At 39.6% G+C, this 15,976-nt stretch overlaps 1 protein-coding gene across 1 annotated transcript in view; it reads right to left on the reverse strand.

Annotated features, from left to right (window-relative positions):
• Nucleotides 1-9,601: 9,601 nt before the first annotated feature.
• Nucleotides 9,602-15,976, reverse strand: part of STK3 (serine/threonine kinase 3) — a 128,907-nt gene continuing 122,532 nt past the window's right edge. The window contains exon 11 of the mRNA XM_041470835.1: nt 9,602-12,912. Coding sequence (XP_041326769.1) covers nt 12,754-12,912 — 159 coding nt within the window. The 3' untranslated portion in view covers nt 9,602-12,753. The remainder of the gene's footprint in view (nt 12,913-15,976) is intronic.

The raw sequence follows: 15,976 nt of genomic DNA on the forward strand, positions 1-15,976 counted from the left end.
TTATGACTAACAGAATTTTTCACTGAGCAGAATAACAATTTAATGATTTAAGAAATGTTGCTGTCTTAGCTGCCCCAAAATACCTACGTAAGGAAGACCAGGGCACATCTTTTCCACCATTTTATGAAGTAATGGCTATTCCAGGGCTCAGTGCAGTAATTGCTGAAAAAACTTATCTCTCATGAAATAAAAACTACAGGAAAATGTTTACATTACACTTTGAAGAAAAACACAATCTCTCCAAAGCCTCACGGGGAGAAGAGGTGGGGCATTTTTTGCACAGTCAGTACTTTTGCCAGACTTCCTCACTCACTGCTGTGTGAGAGCAGGGCATCTGCACTTCTATACACCACTGGGTCAGCACTGAAGGATGAGAGGACTAACTAGCCATTTTCTCCGAGCTGGAAAATTTCCGTGCTCAGGAATCTGCTCAGTATGGATGTGCAGTTTACTGAAGAACATTGCAATGGCCTGTGCTCCTCCTGCCTGTGAGAGTCACCTTCACGGCATCAGTGAAAATGCTGTGCTTACTCCCTTTCATCTGAGAGCTTTGTATGGTTTAAATGAGAATTGTGGTAATATTTCAAATGAGGTAACTTGCTTTATTGCAAGGAATAAACTGTTAGAGAATCTGGATTTCTAGTACAAATCTAGGGTATTATGAGAGTCAGAGATGCCCTTGAGAAGCAATATGTTACATTATGTTCCTGAGATGTAAAATCTATATATAGATTGTGATTAAGCTTTTTATGTATGTTCGGATTTTGTATTATTGCCCGGTTTATTACTCATTTACTTTCATCAGTTGCTAATTTTCTCTTTCCCTGCAGACTTTCCATTTTGAAAACAGACTGGTTTTTCCTCCTATGTTATACAGAGCATGGGCTCTACTTCACATTGCAAACTTAAAACCAAAAACCTTTGCATTTAGTTTTCCAAATTTAATACCTCCAGTATTTGTACCTTTTTGTATAGAACTTTACAGGACTGCAGGGAACTACTGTATCTGGTGCTCTTTGTACTGTGTGTCTTGTCCCAGTAGTGTGCAATGCACTAAAGAACTCAGTTTTGTGCCACAAAATGGAAATTAAATGCATTAAAAATTATCTTTCACCAGGAATCTAGAACTGATTTAAGTTTCAGGACATTCTGAGTATATATTACAATCAGAGAAGCCTGAGCCTCGTTGTGAAGTTAAGTTTTTTTAAACATGCACATCAAGCTAGATTTCTATTCTTAGAAATGCTCTTAATTGGTGTTTGTGGTGGGGAACCCGCATTTTTCAGTTGAACAAACAATACAAGCTTCTTGTTCTCTACCTGACAGATTAGGGACTAAACAACATACCACCAGCATTTGTAGGCACTAAATCAACTTGACATGACCTTTCATCTCTTCCAAAATAAGCCCCATCCCTAGAGGCCCCAGCTGTGCACATACAAGCAGCAGAAAGCCCCTGGAGTAACTGCTCCTGCTGTGCTGGTTATCCATTTCCTCCCACAATACTCCTGACTTTAATCTACCTTTGATGCCGCTTTCAAACAACATTCAACCCAAGGCACCACTCATATCCCTTGGTGAGGTGTTGTGCCAGAACTATTCTTTTCTCATTATGTTATTCTTATTTTCTTTTCCAATTTATGCACCTGGCTTCCCGTTAACTTACACCAGAAATTAATTTGATCTCCTGTAACTAACTTGAAAGTTGCACACTATTCAGACAGGATAAAAGAATGTTCCCGTCTGATTTCTGAAGCATTTTTTACTGATTCTGCCTTTTTCCTTAAAAAAAAAAAAAAAAAAAAAAAGGATTATGCTTCTCATCTGAGAATAATTTATGGGGTTAAAAATAGAGCAATGGGTAATACATTATTCAAAGCAACAGTTCTACAGAGCAATCATTGAAGCTGCTAAGAAACATAACTCCCAATAAAGATTGTGGATCTCTTCACCTCTCAGATGTAAAATTATGGGTTGTCAGGTGGAGGAAGCAACCTCCAAACAGTCTAGAAAGTGTCTCCCGAGACCACATGACACTGTTGGCAAAGGTCTGGCTCTGGAATTTATTTGCCCTGCTAGAAATGAGGATGGAGAATCATCTTGCAGGTGTTGGGACTCACACTGACCTCCCACTGCAGAAATTTGTTTGCCTGACATCGCCTCACCCTTTACACACAACCCTAAATCATCTAAGTCCTCACTTGGATAAACACATGAATTTGCCATAAGAGGCGGTGGCACAAATCCAGCATTTTAGCTTCACAAAAGTGCAAAGAAACATCAGCACCTCCCACTCTTGCTTTTTTTCTTTAAGGGTACTAATGGGCTCTGGCTTCTCACAAATCCCTGTTCAGATATAAACAGGGCTAAGTTTTTCAGGAATTGGACAAAGACTGCTATAAATCTGACAATTCCTTCTATAGATCTAAAGCAGCCTAAGAGCTGCCCACTTTCAGATGCACGGTCCAACATCTGCTTGTTGTCACCTAATGTGCAGGTGTGGTGCAAAAGCCTGTGTAGCTTTGAGCAGATAACTCCACTGATGACGCTGTTGGCTTTCAAAGAAAACTCCTTATCTTACTTGGAAGGTGAGTGGTACTCACACAGCAGCTCAGTTTGCTTGCCAGCAGCTGCTGTGCTGCCTGTCCCAAGTCCTGTACCTCCTGAAAGTGGCTATTCCTGCAGCCTCCATGACATGAGGAAACGTGACGTGGTGGGGTTGTAACACAGCAAAATGGGGGTTTGGAGCTCCTGACTTAGGAACATCAATTCCACCAACCTCCAGTGGTAATTATCCTTTCAAACTACTATGCTGTTTGTGGTATTCATGTTCCGTCCCGTTCTAGGAATTGTTCTGAATACTGACACCCTACCATAGCCCCCTTAAGGACCATCCACATTTGATTCCCGTTAGGTAAATTCTAATTTATTTCTATTGTATCAGTGCCTAGGCACATCAAACTATGGGCTAGCACCTCCCTGTGTTAGGTTTTCCAAGTATGGCAGAAAATAACACGTCAAAATTGTGGTATACTTTTGGGAAAAATCTACTGTCTGTGTTGTTTCTTTCTCCTTTCCACATCAAGGCACACCTTCCTACTGACACAGTTAGCATGATCATTTTTTAACATTTTGATCCCTTCCTATTGAAGGAAGAAGCCCTGGATGTATTTTTCTTTGGTGAGCTGCTTCTCAGCATTTCCTGTGGGAGCATGCTCTGAAGAAGACAGCTGAAACCAGGGAAGGTGCTTGCAAGCACCTTCCAGAAGAGTGGCTTATCCCCATCCTACTCTCCTTATGTGACTTCCCCTTTCCTGCAGGGTCAGCAGAGAGGCAAGGCAGGCCCCATAACAAGGACATCTCAACCAGCCAAAGTCAGCATGCAGCTCCTTCTCCAATCCTTCCTTACTCAGCCTGGCAAGTGAACTACCAGGTCTGGCTGTTGATTTTTGCAAGGGACATCTCAGCTGCAGTATTGGAAATGCTTTATAAATATAGGGAAATTTTGCTTATGGTTTTGATGGCAAAAATGCTTGGGCCTTCCTTATACGTTGGTGAGGGCAGCCCCACTCCTGGCTCTCACATTCCCCAAACTGGAACTGTATTGGTGCTCTCCCCAGTGCTACCAGTGCACTGTTGGAGAGCAAAAGTCTCTGCCTCTCATGAGTAATAACACAGTACTGGCCCATCCACCAGCACACAAAAATACAAATATGCTCCCTCACACTCGGCAGGAGCCCCAGAGCACCAGAGCAATTGAACATGCTGGGAAAGGAACAGAGGTGGCAGGTGTTTCTAGGTGCATTTGATTTCTTTAGGAATCCCTTTAGATTCAGAGGAAGGTCAGCCTAGGCATACCAAGAATACAGAAGAAAAAGGCTTTGCTAGACAGTTAATGATACCTGAAACAAGACACCTGACAATTTTCCATCCTGAGAAAGCAGTATTATAAAAGCAAAGTGTATCTTTTCATCTTGCCAGAGAAGATGAGAAGAAAGCCGTGGGGAATGAAAAGCTAGTCTGTTTCAGTTCTGGGCTTTTAAAATAAAGCATTAATACAATGCAGCCCAGAAAAGAAGAATAAACCTGAACAGAAAACAAAGCTGCAACTGACAGTGTTTCAATTCTTTCCTTGCAAAGTGCACAGGACAGTCACGTCTTGCATGGTCTCATTTAGAGACCAAAAATCAGAGACCACCTTCCAAAAGTTTCAACTTCAAATTTCTAAGCACAGCCAGGGGTGTTAGACATATCCTCCCCTCACAGCAGCCTAGTGGTCCAAACATGAGGATGGCAGCCTCACAGTATTTTGGGGAGGTAAGGCCATGCAGGTTCTGTCACTTGCTGTGACGAGGGAACACAGCAGCTGCGTGGCTGTGCAGCACAGCGCCCATTCAGCCCTGAGCAGGACAGAAGCTGGAAGACAGCTCAGAAATGGAGCACTAGCTCTTCTAAAAAAGCCTGAATGGTTGCTCCTTGTTCCAGAGCAAAGAGCTGAACTAAACAGTTCACATTAGTCAAACACTATGCAAATAAGACTTTCTCCTACTCTAGCTGAAAGATAGGACCAAACTGTTGAGCTTTTTGTGGAGACAGTAACTGAAGACAAGTGCTATGAGATGTATAAACTTATGTCAGTTGATGGACTGAATAAATCAACATTAACTACACTTAAAAGGCTTCAAAATTGTACTTACTCTTGGAATAAATTTGCATTGATTTTTCGGATGCAGGATTACTGTATTGCTGGTCCTATAATCCTAGAGATCCTCAATTCCTTACTTATTCTAATAATTACATATTTAGGGGCTGTTTAAACATCTGCTTGTCAACAGAAGTTGTAATTAACTAGGAGAAATAGGCTTCTTGGGTTTGTTGAATCTAACACAACACTATTGCTATTGATTTTACCCACATTACATTGTGGAATGTAAACAGCCTCAAAAACTAATCTATTTTTATAAAAGCTGAGCAATCAGTGGTGGATGTGTTTCCTTAGCAGGAGAGATACCCACATACCTATAGTGGGTTACCAAATTGCTTTTGGTTTTTTTTGTTTCTAATGGAATGAGAGACTCTTGGAATGAGTCAGAGCAATATTTCACTTGTATTTATTGAAATACTGAACCAGTACCCATCACATCAGAGAATTCTGTTCACTTTCTAAAGTAAATTGGATTTGGACTAAGCAATTGTATGTGTATATAAATTGGTGCAGAGCTGAACATTAATACAGTCACCCCATTATTTTGTGAACAGTCTCAAGGCCATTTTCTGGAAAGATAACTAACAGGAAAAGCAACCCAAAATTGCTTCTGGATTTCAGGAAAAGTTTGGGGAGTTATTTTATTATTGTACTTGTAAGTGAAGCATTTGACTTGGTTCTGCATTTTTAATACAAAACACTTTGAAAAATTCCAGTCTTCTTTCAGCAGGAAAAATTGGTATATGACAAATAAATATGACTTATCTAGACTGAAATAACAGCTGCACTTTTAAAAGAATCTCATGCTTCTGGATATGGTTGCTATGAAAAATGGTACTATTACTTAATCCTTCCTCAAATAATCTCTGACCTCCATAATCTCTGGACTATGACACCTGTTTTCATGTGCCATGAGAGATCAAAAGGACACCTCTTGCTGTTAAGCCTATATACCTCATTGTACTGCAATAAAAATGAAATATAAATTGATGCATCACACAAAAGGCTTAGTGTCATATAAATCAACTCAAAAGCTTTTGGTATCCCTCTTTGATGTATTTGCTGTGAGGCTTTTTTAAACAGCAACCATGCAGGCCTTGGGAGCCCAGGAGGAGTGCAAAGCAGCAGAAAGATATGAATAGGGAAAAAGAGCAGTGTTAGAAACATCTGAGGGCCACAGCCATCTTCTGATGCATCAATCCTTCCACCGACACCGAGGGAATGAAAGGAGGAATGCGGGGGTAGGGTGCTTGCTTCTGGGCACACCTGTATGCAGCAAAGGAACAGCTGTAAGAATTATACTGGGCAGCTCCAAATACTGCCCAGAGGAGTGAAACAGAACTAGGAGGGCTGAGCTTTTCTCTGGGAGAAGCTAGGGAGAGATACTGCAATATCTGTCCTCAGAAGAAATATCCACAAGGACAGGAAACCAGTTTTTAGTAAACAATATGTGGCTTAATTAATTTGACAGAGGAAAATATATGCAGGTACATTAGCATGTGGCCATGTATATTTACAAGTTTAATTTCTGAAGCTGTGATACCTAAAGAAAAAATTTTTAAGGTTGCTGGGGTTTGCAGTGCCATGGTAAATGGTGAATACCATTAATGTTTTCCGCCATTGTGAAAGACAGAAAACCTGTATTTGAGCCCAGAATCAGATTATAGTTTAATTCTTTCCAGTGTCTTCTTGCCGCCTGGGTCTGGGCAGCCCCTGCTTAGTGCCCAATTTATCCCCTCTGAATTTTCTGTAGCCTTTAGAAAGGCCTGTTTGCACCAAACAAGTACCAGCACTAGGCAGGAACTCTGGCTGTTTGCCTACAGCACATGAAAAATTCCTGCTCCCACCATCACTTCCGCCAAAGCTAAGCCAGCACCCACAGCAGGAACTTGGGAGCCTGAGGAAGAGTTCTAATGTGCTAAGAAAGGTCCTGGCACAGGGCATGGAGAGGTTGTTAGCTGATGCCACTACACAAACTCTTCCACTGCACCGAGATAATTTCCTAAATATTTTTTGTACATCAATAAAAAAATAAACACAAGGAACTTTATCTCTCCCAAGGGTCATGGGCCATGCTGCAGATCAGCCAACCAAGTAAAGTGGCATCAAAAGCTGTTTGCCACCACAGCATGGCTTTGTCCCTGAGATAACAGCTGGCTCCTGCAAGGCTTCCCAGACCACAGGCATTGACTTGAGCTTAGTGCTGCCCTGCTGGGGATCAACAGCTTCCAGATCAACACTGACTCTCTGAGCAAAGCAGGGCTCTCTGCTGTGTGTTGGTTCCTCATGCTCTGCAGCAGCCTCAGCGCCTGCGCCACGGCCGGCAGGGAGAGGAGCAGGACAGCAGTGGCCTCCAGCAGGGCACAACACTTACAGGACATCCTGAGCAGGGGCACGGCTCATCCAGCCCTCTCGATAAAACCATCTCCATCCATGTCTGCCCAGAGCTGGAGCATGCAAAGTCTCTCCATGCACAGACAAACGTTTGCCATCAGAAGCTTCTGTAACCCCAAAGAGAGGAGAAAACACTCCCACTTTGGTGACTTTGATTAGGTTCTTTTTCCATTTTTCCACTTAGCACTGTTATGGTATGTTTCCATTTATATAAAGCTTAAAAAAATTAAAACTTCTATCTTTAAAGTAGAAATGGGATAAATAAAGCATGAACATTGAAGACCATAAACATTAATGGAAGAAAATCAGATGTGAAACATCAACACAGAGCAGTAAGTTGTACAGATGACTACCTGATTTGCTTTTTTCAGCCAACACATTTTTTCCACAATCCACAGTTAGCCTCACAAGCCGCCTGGCCAGGTGCAGATGCCATATTCTTTTTCTTCTCTCCCCAAAGAAAACTTTAAAAAATTGTTTCTTTCTTCCTGTTCCTGTGACAAATACTACTCTTCTTCAACCCAGATGACTCTCTGAAGGCCTAGTGAAATGAAGTGTGAATCTGTCCTGAGGACTGTGTAGCAAATAATGGAAAGAAGTATAAAGCATCTGTTGGTCTGGGACTAACAATTATTCAGAAAGATTTGCTTAGAATCTGAACATCCCATCATTTCAAAGGAAGGAAAAACAGGACAGCTCAGACTTCAGTGATCTCTGAACAGAAGAAGAGAATAAAAGCTGTTGCTGACATTTGCATGTGCCCACGATGTCCAAAGGACACTTGGCTCAGGGGTTGATCTTAAAAGTAATGCCCACATTCATTTTCCTGACCAGGAGGAAGATATGGAGCAAAATATGGGGAATTTTCACACATGCTTTAAAAATGCTAACAAAATTAAACCAAATCAAAATGGATGAGAGCATACCATGTAAAAGATAGGCCCTTTCCAGAATGAATGCACTGAACAAAGAGGAGAAACACATTTTGTGAAAAAGTATTTCACAAATGCAACTTAAGAACTTCACACTAAGCCATCAATGTAATTTGCCTCTCTCCAAAAAGCTTAAGCTATTACTCCATTTGGCACAACATAATCATGAGAAACAACATGGCCTATGCAGGATGTGTCTTCTCCAAGGCTTTCACTGTCAATAGTGGGCATAACACTGCTGCATCACAGCCTGAAATATCCCACAGCAAATTTCCCAGCCAGATGCATGACACAGCCTCAAGTTGCACCAGGGCAGGTTTTAATTTGGTATTGGGAAAAATTCTTCACTGAAAAGATTGTCAGGCACTGGAACAGGCTGCTCAGGGAAGTGATGGTGTCGCTATCCCTGGAGGTACTGAAGACACATGTGGATGTGGCACTTAGGTTTAGTATGGAGTTTGCTGTGCTGGGTTAATACTGGACTTGATTATCTAAGATCTGTTTCAAGCTAAACTATTTAACATCCATCACTGCCTTTGCAAAGACAGAAAGAAATGTTACTGTAAGCTGGAGTCCTATTTAAGAATTTTCACACATTTAAGAATGCGAAGAAATAAAGACTTTCTTACTTCATGAGGTCGTTCTGATTAGCTTTATAACCAGGTATACAATTAAGAAAAAGTAACCCTCATCATACCACTCTGATAGAGCCACATGCACACCAAGTGCTTCACAGAAGCTGTACAGTACACATTCTGCTTGGAAGCACCAGTGCCTTTCCATGGTGAGTCAGGCTATCCCATGTACTTGGGCAGAGACTCACTCACCATGAGCCATATTTATATCTGAAATGGAGAAGCAGCCCAAAGCCATTGTGCATGCTCATCAGAATACACTGTGCAATGCAGACAAGCTATTATTTGCTGTAAATAAGTAGTAAATAATGACAATATCCAATAAATGTCAGATTAATCCAGATTAGCAACAAACTTCTGTGACTTCAAATGCACCATGGTTCACTAAGGAGCATTGGTCATGAGTTTCTTTTACTGAAATGTATTTGTGGGCAAGTTATTAAGAAAATAATTTTAAAAAATCAGAAAAGAAACAGGCAATGGAATCATATTTGAGACATTAAATGTAGCCACTTTTCCACTTAAGGCTATCCATTGCCTACTGGTCTTTTAGTGTCATGAGAACAACAAAGGAACAACTCACACCCCTTATGTCCACTAGCACCTCCAAGCTTAAGACAGCCAAGATACTTGGGTGATGCTCAGCTGTCTCAGGATTAGGCCTTCAGCAACATCAGATTGCAGAGAGAAGGACTTCCACGGAGTACTAAGGATTTCTGGCCTGATCCATTTTCATGGGATCCTCAGACTTCTAGTTCTTGCAGCACTGTTGTGATCTGGAAAAATCCTTTCTACAGCTGACTTAGAGAGACGTGGGCTTCTGTGCTCAGTGTTACAGAAAGGAAACAAAACATGAGGGATGACTACGGAAATGAGCACTAATGGTTACTATTAAGATAATTTTGCTTCAGTTAGAATGAACAAGTCAACAATTATACAGGAAAAATTAGCTTTTATTAAAAATGTTTAGTAATAAGCAATGATTTTCCAAAATTGTTTTAACTTACTAAATCTAAACATACAAAGTCAGAAGCAAGTAAGAAATTGCTTGGTTAAAATCTTATTGAAGGTTAACTTGTCAGTAGTTCTACCAGATTTCCTGCAAGGCTTGCTTTTAAAATATCTTTTTATTGTTCTATTGGCTTTCCCTTAGAGATGCTCATCCTCCAGTAGAGATGTGTAGTCAACAACATGGATGATTTGATTCATTTATATAAACAGAAGAAAGAAAACATAAGTTGCATCCATCTCTGAGTCCAATGTTAAGGCTTGCAGAGGATTCAGAGGTCCGTACGCTGGCTGCAAAAGCCCAAGGCAGCTCTTACACTGACTGTAGTTTGCACCATACCAGAATGGCAACATACTAATTTCATATTAATTTATGAAAGTATTCTTTGGTCACAAACATCCTGTAACAGTGCATCAGATGCTACTTTTCAGCCTTTTAAGTAGCTTGTTTTATTTGTTTTATTCACGGCATTCAGATTTTCCTCATGCATGTATATTCCATTTCTGTGTGCGTGCATGTGCACGAAGTCTGAGTTGTTTCTATGCAGACACATCAGGATAGGAAAAAAGGATGTAATTTACCTTCTGATAGCTTTCAAATGTCAGACTGCAACAGCTCTGGTCTAAAATAGCCTTTTATTGATGTTCCTCGGGATATACGGTTCATCTTTAAGGTACCACATTACTGAAGTTTTCAGAATACACAAAATAAGAAATTTGTGATCCTTTTATATTATTGTCTATTACACTGTAAAGCCACATTACTCAAACTCAAAGTCTTATTTTTGGTGTGAGAAGTTTAAGATTGAGTAAGGGAAAATTTAGCTGCTGAGGATGCACGTAAGAGTGTCTAGACAATGACACCTTGCTTAAAAGGCACACCAAGAAAAGGCAAGCTAGGTTCCTCTCCTGATGGTTTAAATCTGTTCTATATTTTCTCTTTTATATATATAGATATGAATATATACGTGTGTATATCTACACAAACCAATGTATGCACACACACCTTTGAGCTTGTGAGAACAGAAAGTTCAAGAAACAGAAATTACTTTAAATAAATAAGAACCATAGTAATAGGGGGAAGTTGGTGCTGTTATTTTTTTCCTGCATTATGATTATAATCTAATGACACAGTGATATGTTTATACCATTTTTTACTTTACATCATTTAGTTCTATAAATGTGAGTCGTAGGAGTACCAGGTGCATTTTATCTTGCCTAAAGTAATTTTTATAGATCTTCTGTGTTCTTGCATTTTCACTAGGAATGGTCACTGCTCTAAGAAGTATGAAGAGAGTTGAGGATAAGGACATTCTAATAGTCACAAGATTTATTTGCCACTAGGGTTTACATGTCAGAGCGTGGTGTGCATGCAAACACACAGAGAATGACAACGACAGCGATGGCTGTATACAGCTCAAACCCAAATACTGGCACCAGCATGGCTGGAGAATGCTAATCCTGTAAGAATTTTTTGTTTCCATTGGCATAAGCTTTGTGACATAATGCATCATTTCCAAAATCAGCACTATTCCATCTAAATGGTCCACATATGTTGACAATTAATGTTAAGAGGTATGAGATGATTACTAACTTCCAGAAAACGTTTAACAGAAGATGCCCATACAGTAGTCACCATTAAAAGTTTAACAGCTGAAGGCTGAATGTAAAGATATTTTCAGCTGTTTTGTTTAAAGTATGACTATCACAGTGAAGTTATTTACATACAAGGCAACAATAGTAAAGATTTCAATAGAGAACACAGTAGATTGTTCAGAGAGTGGATCACATTTTCTGTGAAGTCTCAAATATTTTTTACAACATTGTAAATTCTACCAATAGTTATTCCACAACATAAACCAGACAAGAACTTATAAAAACCTATTAAGAGCTTGGTCCTGCATTTCTGAGTCCCCAAAATCTACCAACAGAAGACTACAGGAATTTTGAATGTTTAGCAATTGCAGGACAAACCCCCCAGAACGCTATTAAATGTTGCTTCTTTTCTATACTTATTAAATATAAGTATTCAATTTATTTTCTTTGGTTTTTAAATTACTATCCCTTTGTAGCTACAATACGAAAACAAACAAACCGCAAAGCACTAATAATTCCCCTCTCCCCTCAAAACAGTGATTAAAAAACCCCAAATGAAAGAAAAAACATACCCAGAAAGTGTAGCTGTTACTTCATTATAAAACTACGGTGCAAAATAGAGGTTTATACTCGTCAGAATTGCAATAGCAATTGGAAGTTTACACTTAAGGAGTGACTGTAAGTATTGCTTCTCCTGAATAACAAAAACTAAAACTGATTAGGCACTTGTTTTCTTGTTTAATGACAGCTGACTCGGTGTGCGTACAAAGGACAGAACTCCTCTCTCAAAGAATGCTCTGTAGTGTAACAACTGGACTGTACAACAGTCCCTGATTCAGGAGAGCAGAAAAACATGTGCCTATTACTTTATTCCTAAATTTTACTGCTATGAATGGGCTGGATACATGTTCAAGTGCTGTCCTGAATCAGGATACGTGTTGAATTTGGAGTTTTAAAAGATAATACAGTGATGAGCAGCTTTTCATTATACTACAATAGTAAGTTTATCTAATTTGACTCTGCTCTCCACAATATTATCCTAATACTTCTCAACAGAAAACAGGCATAAAATAAATAGGATAACCAAAGATTACATAATAAATATGCTACTATGTGGGAGAAAAATACATTGTAATATAAGGCTCGGTAGTGTTGCACAATCAAGAAAACATTCCAGGTGCTCCAAAACACAATTCCCAATGTACAACACCAAGTTACCACTACACACCTGAAAGAGACTGGGAAGTAACAGATTAGACTTCTATTACATTAAACATCTGAAACTGCAAACAAGTGGTAAAGTGTTTTGCTGCCTTTGCAGAACACCATATGGATATTCTTGACTGCTGCAATTGTCACTGCTTGTGAAGGAAAATTTAACAGATTGGATTTTTGAAAACTCTCATAATCGAATTCCTTCTGACTTACAAAGTTACCAGTGTCCACACTGACTCCTAGTATTGTGTTTGAAAGGAAAACAAACTCAGAAATTTTGCTGCCTCCGTTTCTTTGCATCCATTGCATCTAGGATAGGTTGCCTCTTTGCAGTGTACCTCTGACGAAGCTCCTCAATTTCTCGTTCCATCATAGGGTCCAAAGCCTTTAATCTCATCTGTAATTCTTCTAAACTCAGATTTTTTAACTGCAAAACAACCAAACAAAAAACAATTCCACAAAAAAATATTAGAAACTGTTTTCAACAAAGAAGAAAATCATTGCCTTTCATAACCCTTTAATTTACAGCTGCAGGGTTTTACACACTTAAGAGTGTACATATACACATAATATATATGCATGTAACTGTTGATAAAGCCAAAAGCCTCAGTGTGCTCCACAGTAAATAATAGCCTAGGAAAGCAAACACACATAGCACATTTAATTGAAAAAAAAAAAAAACCAAACCTTGGCAGACCTTGCAAATCACAAATAAATCCAGGACTGGAGTTTACCTCATTAGGCTGAAAAAAGCATGCCACAGAATACAAACATATATATATATATGTTACATATATATAAATGTTATAACTTACATTGCATAATCAAATACTTCTTATTGAACTTTATATAAAAGACTGAAAAATACACAGCTTCTGTAAGTAATACTCTTGAGAGATATTTAGAGGTACTTTCTGATAAGAAGGTCAAGGCACCTTCCTCAACACGCTGCTGTCAGAACTACTCAAAACAAATTGCTAACAGTGTTTTAAGTAATATATTAAATAATTTCCTGAATTCATGGGGGGTTACCTTTGACCAAGTTCTTTTCTCTCAAAAAATATTTTCTCAGAATGTTTAACAGTTCATTACTGTTCATTTCACTCATTACAAGTGAGTGATCATAAAACATGTCAGTGACTTCACTGCCTGGCTGGCTGCTGCCAACAAAGGTTGAGTATTGTCACATACTGGGGCATGTTGGGCTCTACTGCCCCACCTGCTATTGCAGGGAATGATCTGCATTTGAAATGCGTTCTTTGTCTGGCCTGTGTGGTTTTTTCCTGAAGTAATTTAGTGCCATTTTGCATTTCTCTTTTGCTAGAACTGCCCATGTGCCATTCAGTCACATTATTCACCAGTGTGAAAAACAGTCAGCAAATTTCAAATAGCACATATAATTTCCTCTTATGAAAGGGATAATCTTTATTTTGTTTGCAAATAGTCTGACATTGCAAACAAGCACACTACGTAACTCATGGGTAAAAAAAAAAAACCAACTTTTCTGAATCAACTACCAATGAGTCAATACTTCATTCATGAAACTAGAGCAGGCTTCTATCAACACAATCTGATCTGTTTTCCCTGAGGAATTAACTGCTACTTTCGATCTTTATTTTTATCAGCAATTGAGGCATATAAATTAGCAACACATACTGCTACATACAGTCCAAACCCCAGCATTATGACTTCTACTAACAGACCACACTGCACATAGTAAACAAATAATTTAAAGTCATAATAAAGAGAGTGGGCATATCAGAAATGCATAACAGAGCATATGGAAAAGACGCACATCTTCATGCAACATCATTTTAACCATAAAAGGTTAGGTTACTAACGAAGAAGAGAATTAAGCCCCACATGTCAAAACATCTTCCAGGACCAAAGATCCCAAGATCTGTATGAGACTTCAGATGTGCTCAGCAATGTTGGTCTTACAGAATCTCAGAATATGCCAAGTTGGAAGGGACCCACAAGGACCATCAATGTCCAACTGGCCCTGCACAGTACAGCCCCAAGAGTCACATCAGGTGCCTGGGAACATTGTTCAAACGGTTCTTTAACTCTTTCAGGCTTGGTGCTGTGACCACTTCCCTGGGGAGCCGTTCCAGTGCCCAAGCACCATTTTGAAATGTCCAACCTAAACCTCTCCTGACACAACTTCAGGCCATTCCCTCGTGTCCTGCCACTGGGCACCACAAAGAAGAGATCAGTGCCTGCTCCTTCTCCTTCCCTCATGAGGAAGTTGTAGATGGCAATGAGATCTCCCCTCAGTGTCCTCCAGGCTGAAGAGACCAAGTGACTTCAGATGTTCTTCAAGATGGTTTCCCCTCCAGACCCTTCACCACCATCTTTGCTGCCCTCCTTGCGACACTTTGTTTGCCCTCCCGTGCTTTCTCCCAAAGACTCTTCTTCTCCTTATGAAGGAAAGAGTTGCCTTCCAAGGTGTCAAACATCATCCATTTTACTGCACTCCTCCCATTTAACATGTAGAAAAAAGATGGGGGAAAGGAATTCCTTAGTTACCAAGACTTGTGCAGAAAAAGACCTTTTCATTTTCAGAGGAAGAAAAGATTAAAAGCCTGTACTATTCTATTTAATTTTTAGCCCACTGACATATGTAACTCGCATATGATGCACTTTTCCGTGAAGATACTCTCTTAGAGGAGTTAAGTGTCAAGAGATTTTAAGTATAATAGGAAGAGATGTCAGTGCCAACTCCACTGCTTAACTGATCCCAACACAGCACAGATGAGAGGAGCAATAAACCCACGTGTGACAGGAATAATGTATTTAGCTCGTGTGACAGGAATAATGCATTTGGGGCTCCACAGCCCAGCAAATGCCTAAGGCTGAATAATCTCGTGCGTGTGTTTTGTGAGAACTGCCAGTGATGAAGTCCCTAGCCACTCTTGGCCAGTCTGGACAGCCGCTTACTCTCTCTCAGTCACCACTGCAGACATCAGGCTTCAACGGCACAGAATAGGCTCCAACTGATGTAATTACATAATTATTCTGCTCTGAAAAAACATTTTTTCATAAATTAACAGCAAAGAATGTGGTGGGTGAGTTTTTATTTAAATTTCAATCAAGAAACTGAGCCAGCAAACAGAATTAACTACTCTTTAAAGATCACAGACATCTGGGATGAATATTAAAATATTTTTTAAAATAAGTTTTTAAGCCAGAGACCAAGAATCTTTCAGAATTATCTCAGACACGTCTCCCAGGAGACCCAGATAGCCACAGTACTAATCTATATGAACAGCTGATACTCAGGACATTTAAAGGAAGGAAGTGGCAGAAAACAGAAGTTAGGAAGGTCTCACCTATCTGACATCAGGTGAGAAAACCACCAGCCACAGCTGAATCTGAGAAATTATTTGTGTCTGTGCACATATATGTTTCCTTGGCAAATTTAAAAATATATTTCTTTGACTTCTGTCTGTGCTATGTAGGTATTACCTCACAAATTCTAAAAGCCTGCA

This window comes from Pyrgilauda ruficollis, unplaced genomic scaffold, assembly GCF_017590135.1.
Source record: "Pyrgilauda ruficollis isolate IOZ18807 unplaced genomic scaffold, ASM1759013v1 scaffold25, whole genome shotgun sequence".
Classification (NCBI taxonomy): domain Eukaryota; kingdom Metazoa; phylum Chordata; class Aves; order Passeriformes; family Passeridae; genus Pyrgilauda; species Pyrgilauda ruficollis.